Raw genomic sequence first — 5553 nt, forward strand, 5'->3', positions numbered from 1 at the left:
GGACATCTACAATGGTCCGGGATTCGATCCTCTAAAGCTTATTTGTCTCCCTTAGTATTTAACAACAATTCGAATCATTCATTTAAGCCTACTATATAGCTACTGGACACATGATACGGAGTTCGAACCAGAACGTTTTAAAGAACCAACATAAAAGTAGATACCAATTGCATTTTCAGCGCTGATGCAATTTATTAATATACAAATTACTAAGTTGCATAGGCGCTAATCACTCATGCTGTAAAGAAAGATGAATTAGATTGCTTCTTAAAATTAACACATGTAAATTTAAACCATGATTATTATTTTGAAAGGATACTCATATTTTCGCTTTTGATTTAATTAGCACTTGAACTTCACAAACAAATATTACATCAACAGAAGCACTTCAATTTAGATAACTAATGATGATAATGATATTTTAATTTAGACCCATTTAATACGAAGAACGCGGTTGACACGGTTGCCACGAATTATTCGTTATATTTCGTCACATTGTTGATTCTTATTCTTTCACTAACACTGTTTACTCACTGTGACACCTGAAGAGAAACTGTTATTGGCGGTTCCAGAGGGGGGTCTGTCCAGAAGGTTGCGGGTTGGTCTCCTCTCATCTTCTTTTGATGAACAGGTGGTTTTTGCTACTTGCCTACTCCCTGTTGCTGAAACATCTTCTAGATGTACACTTTTAAACGAACATTTTAAAATTATTTCTAATCTTCATTATTGTAGCATTAGTTCAATATTACAACATTTGGATTTACTACGTTTCACACTTGACAAAGATTAAACATTATTTAAGTTGTTTGTTCATTTCAGTTGTGCGCACCAAATTCTCGTGGTAACTTCTATGAATGTGTTCGTCAGACTAAAGCACCTTTTCTCTCCATCTCGTCGCGTTGCTAGGCAACAGTTCGGCTTGCTACGCAGTTAGATGATGTCAGAAGTTAAAAATAGCTATGACAACTTATAGATAGGAATGTTTAGAGACGACGATTGTTCATTGTGCTGAATTTTAGCTCCTTATTTGGGAAGGAGAGAGGAACTTTACGATTTCCGTCGCAGACGAGACGCACATACATATATGCACATTCGTTTGTTGGCTGAGAGAAAAATTCTTGGGAGCACTATTATGCGAGGTTCATTTAGAAAGTTAAAATTTTCTTCTTAAAAATTGACTGAGCTAAACCGTATGGTTACATTATGTGTTTTATTCTATTTTAAATGTGAAATTTATATTCCTCATCGTCCTGTTGATCCATCCCACCAAACGAACCTTCTAGTAGATTCGATAGTTTTGCTGATATGTAACATTTCTAATGAAGTATGGTGCGGATTTTCATGCATGCGTCCATTGCTTGCGATTTATATGTGTAGCGAACAGAAAGTTATGTTGAACCCTATTAATCAACTTTCTCACTTGGCTATTCATCACATCGCAAGCAAATAACACAACGGAAACTTGCATGAAAATCCGAGGGTCGCTTCCATAATGATATTAATAAACGCATCGCAATAACTGTGTTTTCGTTCGTGATAATCGACATAGCAACTGTAATTGAGTTTTGCATTATTTCCGTTGCGTTTTTCGAATTTTTGCTGAGCCTAGTAGGAATTACGCCCTAATTGATCATTTTTGTAGTTTCCATATTGACAGAAGATACGAATTCACGATAGGACTAGCTCGGAAGAGTAATGCTCCCGGAAGTAAAAACGAAGCAAATGTTTCTGATTAGTTGGCGTTATCCGTTTCTTGCCATGTAGCATTCATATAGCAGAAATCAAACGCTTGCTGCTATTAGTCCTCCTGACTGAGTGTGTTCTACGGGGTCTCGAGTTTGATTCCCGGTGAGAGAGCCTTGGTGATTTTAACTGTCCTCGATGTTTCTGTGTTCGCGTCCCTGTCGTTCTATGTGATTGGAAAATCCAGTTATACGAGTAGAGCAAGTAAAAATTAGTAATAAGTAGTTCAAGTAAGTTGTTGAGACACTAACAAAAAAAAAGTGTGCTAGCGCTACGTGCTAGTAACGAAAATCGCTTTTGGTGGGGTTTCAAACCCAGCGCAAGGAAAGTTTGTTTTATTTTTAAAATTTGCATAACACTTTTTTCATTAAAATAAGATGAAAATAATACTCAAAAAAGTTATTTACTTTAGTTTTGTGCAGACAAGTAGTAGTATGAAAGGGTTAGAAGCCCCGCAGGGCTCGTTTTGTTCCACCTTGACCCCATGATATACATTTTATGACCAACTTAAAACAGCTGGCTAGGATAGCGCGCGAGAAAAACGTACTTCCGAAACTATTGCTCTCACGAGGGAGGCGCATTTACAATAGAGATGGCCTCATTCCGTAACGATCATTATGAAATTTGTGGATGGCAATGCCAAACAAATATGCAGTAGAAATCATATAAGGCCCTATTCAGAGGCGTTTTGACGTATGATTAGCGTCATACTAAAGGTCTGACTACTCCAGGAATCATATGTTAGTCGAACTCTTTAGTATGACACTAATCACGTGTCAGAACGTTCCAGCATAACGCCCATACTTGTTATCGAAAATTTTGCGTTGCATTCATGCAAATGGGCAGAGAATATGTTCTAAAGTCTCATTGTGCTTGGTACAGTAAAAATAGAAAATTACTAATAGGATACAAATTTGTAAAATATTGAATATTTTTTAAAAATAAAACATGTTTGATGGGACATCTTAACTTCACATGTATATAATAGAGAACAATGTCACGTTTTCGTGTGCAGATTGTTTAATAAAGGAATGAAAGAGTAATTAGTTAAATAATGTTTTTTTATATATATATATATTTGCATTATAGTGATATTTTTAAACCTAACATGCGGAAATAACGGAATTGGGAACAAAAGTTATGTTTATTTATGCTATTCTATTAGTTTTCTAATTTTGCGTGCCTATTTGTACTCATTGAAAGTTTATAAAAATTATCACTTTCAATAGGGGTTGATAAGAAACAGTGAATGAAACACTCACAACTCGTCTCTTTACCTGGCAATTTTGTTTTCGAGAAATTGGTGGCGTTGTGTGGTTCGTGTGAGTGATGTGTGTCGGTTATTTTGTTTTGTGGCTTAAAATAACAATTCTTGCGTGAAATACTTTCATCAGTATTGTTAGAAACATTAAATAGACAGGTAAAGTTTCTACATATATAATATCAGTTATTGTGTGGAGTTGTGGACAGAGTATCTTTGTGAAAACGAACAGGACACATTTGGCGGGTGAATTTTGTGCCGCATTTTTAAGTCATTGCCCTTGGTTTTAGTGATTGAACGATAATAACTCAACCAAGCATGGGAGACAAAGACGGAGAAACATTCGATGATGCAGTGGAAGAGCGTGTTATTAATGAAGAGTATAAGATATGGAAGAAGAATACTCCTTTTCTGTACGACTTGGTAATGACGCATGCGTTGGAATGGCCATCGCTAACCGCTCAGTGGTTACCGGATGTCACCAGGCCAGAGGGGAAGGATTATTCAATTCATCGCTTGATCCTGGGTACACATACATCAGACGAGCAGAATCATTTGCTTATTGCTAGCGTCCAGCTTCCAAATGAAGATGCACAGTTTGATGCTTCTCACTACGACAACGAGAAGGGTGAGTTCGGAGGTTTTGGATCTGTGAGCGGCAAAATTGAAATAGAAATTAAGATCAATCACGAAGGGGAGGTCAATCGTGCAAGGTACATGCCCCAAAACCCTTGCGTAATTGCCACGAAAACACCTTCCAGTGATGTTCTTGTGTTCGACTATACAAAGCACCCTTCGAAACCCGATCCCAGTGGCGAATGTCATCCCGACTTACGACTGCGCGGGCATCAGAAGGAAGGATACGGATTGTCATGGAATCCCAACTTAAATGGATATTTACTTAGCGCATCTGATGATCATACGATCTGTCTATGGGACATCAACGCTACTCCGAAGGAGAACAGAATTATAGATGCAAAAACCATTTTCACTGGGCACACAGCTGTTGTTGAGGATGTTGCTTGGCATTTGCTCCACGAATCACTTTTTGGCTCCGTCGCAGATGACCAGAAGCTGATGATTTGGGATACGCGCTGCAACAATACCAGCAAACCGTCGCACACTGTGGACGCTCACACTGCAGAGGTAAATTGTCTGTCGTTCAACCCTTATTCGGAGTTCATTCTTGCCACCGGAAGTGCGGATAAAACTGTTGCATTGTGGGACTTGCGGAACTTAAAGCTGAAACTACATTCGTTTGAGTCGCACAAGGATGAGATTTTCCAGGTACAGTGGTCTCCGCATAATGAGACAATCCTCGCGTCAAGTGGCACCGATCGGCGACTGCATGTTTGGGACCTAAGCAAGATCGGCGAGGAACAGTCAGGCGAAGATGCTGAGGACGGGCCCCCAGAGCTCCTGTTTATCCATGGCGGCCACACCGCAAAGATCTCCGATTTCTCATGGAATCCCAACGAACCATGGGTCATTTGCTCTGTTTCCGAGGATAACATCATGCAGGTGTGGCAGATGGCGGAGAATATTTACAACGATGAAGAACCCGAGACACCAGCGTCGGAGCTCGAACCCGGAGCATCGTAAATATAATCTTAATCTAATCTTGAAACATGTGTAAGTAACAAGGACTTGACTAGTTTTTTTTTTTTTTTTTCCCACTACTTCCATTCATTGTTTGATACTGCGAGGTGTTTTTCTGCTGTTCTCAATGTATAGTGCACTTGTGGTTTTCCAACTATTTGAAAAGTGTTAAGATTGAAAAGGACTAAAAACAGAAACTGTTAAGACTTAGTTAAAAGAACAATACGTTACTTGGGCACAGGTTGAGAAACCTTTATCTGTGATTTCTGTAATTTCACTTTCTTTTTTCTTAAATGCGATTGTGTTGTTTCCAAGTATAATAGTATTAGCATTGTCTTTCATTGTTCTTTGAATACTAAGACTTCGTATCGTCTTGCCGTATGCTATAGGTATTCATCTTTATATGTATGATTGAGTGAGAAAAAAGCAATCATAAAAATGGAACTTTTTGAAGGTCGGTTGGGGATGTCTGGCGCAAAAAATATGATCTTGATATTTTCATTAAGAACATTAAAGGAACAGAAGTATTTTCGGGAACAATGTAATAACTTATGAAACCAGTACTTGATACATAATAGCGATGGAATCTAATTTAGAAGGGTCCGATGCTTGTTTGGCCTTTTATTGGCTAAGTTTATGTGGCTCAAATGTTGAAACGAAAAGCTGTAATTTTATTCGTTATTTTAGTCTCCAAATGTATTCAGTTATTCGTATTTGAGCAGTTTTATTTGTTAATTTTATCAGTTGTCACCCAGTGTATCTTGCATTGATTTAAGTATTGAACTGCTGCTGCTGCTAAGATAAAGATGTAATATGGAGGGTTGTAGATTGCTGGTCTCCCATATAGGTTAGGACATTTCTGGTGTATCGCCGGACTACACAAAAATCAAGAAGAATAAAAGGGGGAGTATTATTTAGTTTCTCCCCCGAAATACTAGGTTGTGACCCTG

At 38.2% G+C, this 5553-nt stretch overlaps 1 protein-coding gene across 1 annotated transcript; it reads left to right on the plus strand.

Moving 5' to 3' along the window:
- Positions 1-3027: 3027 nt before the first annotated feature.
- On the plus strand, positions 3028-5316 carry Caf1-55 (chromatin assembly factor 1 p55 subunit). Its single transcript, XM_081732309.1, has one exon. The coding sequence runs from the start codon at positions 3323-3325 to the stop codon at positions 4604-4606; it is 1284 nt and encodes a 427-aa protein (XP_081588435.1). The 5' UTR covers positions 3028-3322; the 3' UTR covers positions 4607-5316.
- The last annotated feature ends 237 nt before the right edge of the window (positions 5317-5553 follow it).

The sequence above is a fragment of the Thermobia domestica genome, chromosome 11, assembly GCF_964235325.1.
Source record: "Thermobia domestica chromosome 11, izTheDome1.hap1.1, whole genome shotgun sequence".
NCBI classification, from domain to species: domain Eukaryota; kingdom Metazoa; phylum Arthropoda; class Insecta; order Zygentoma; family Lepismatidae; genus Thermobia; species Thermobia domestica.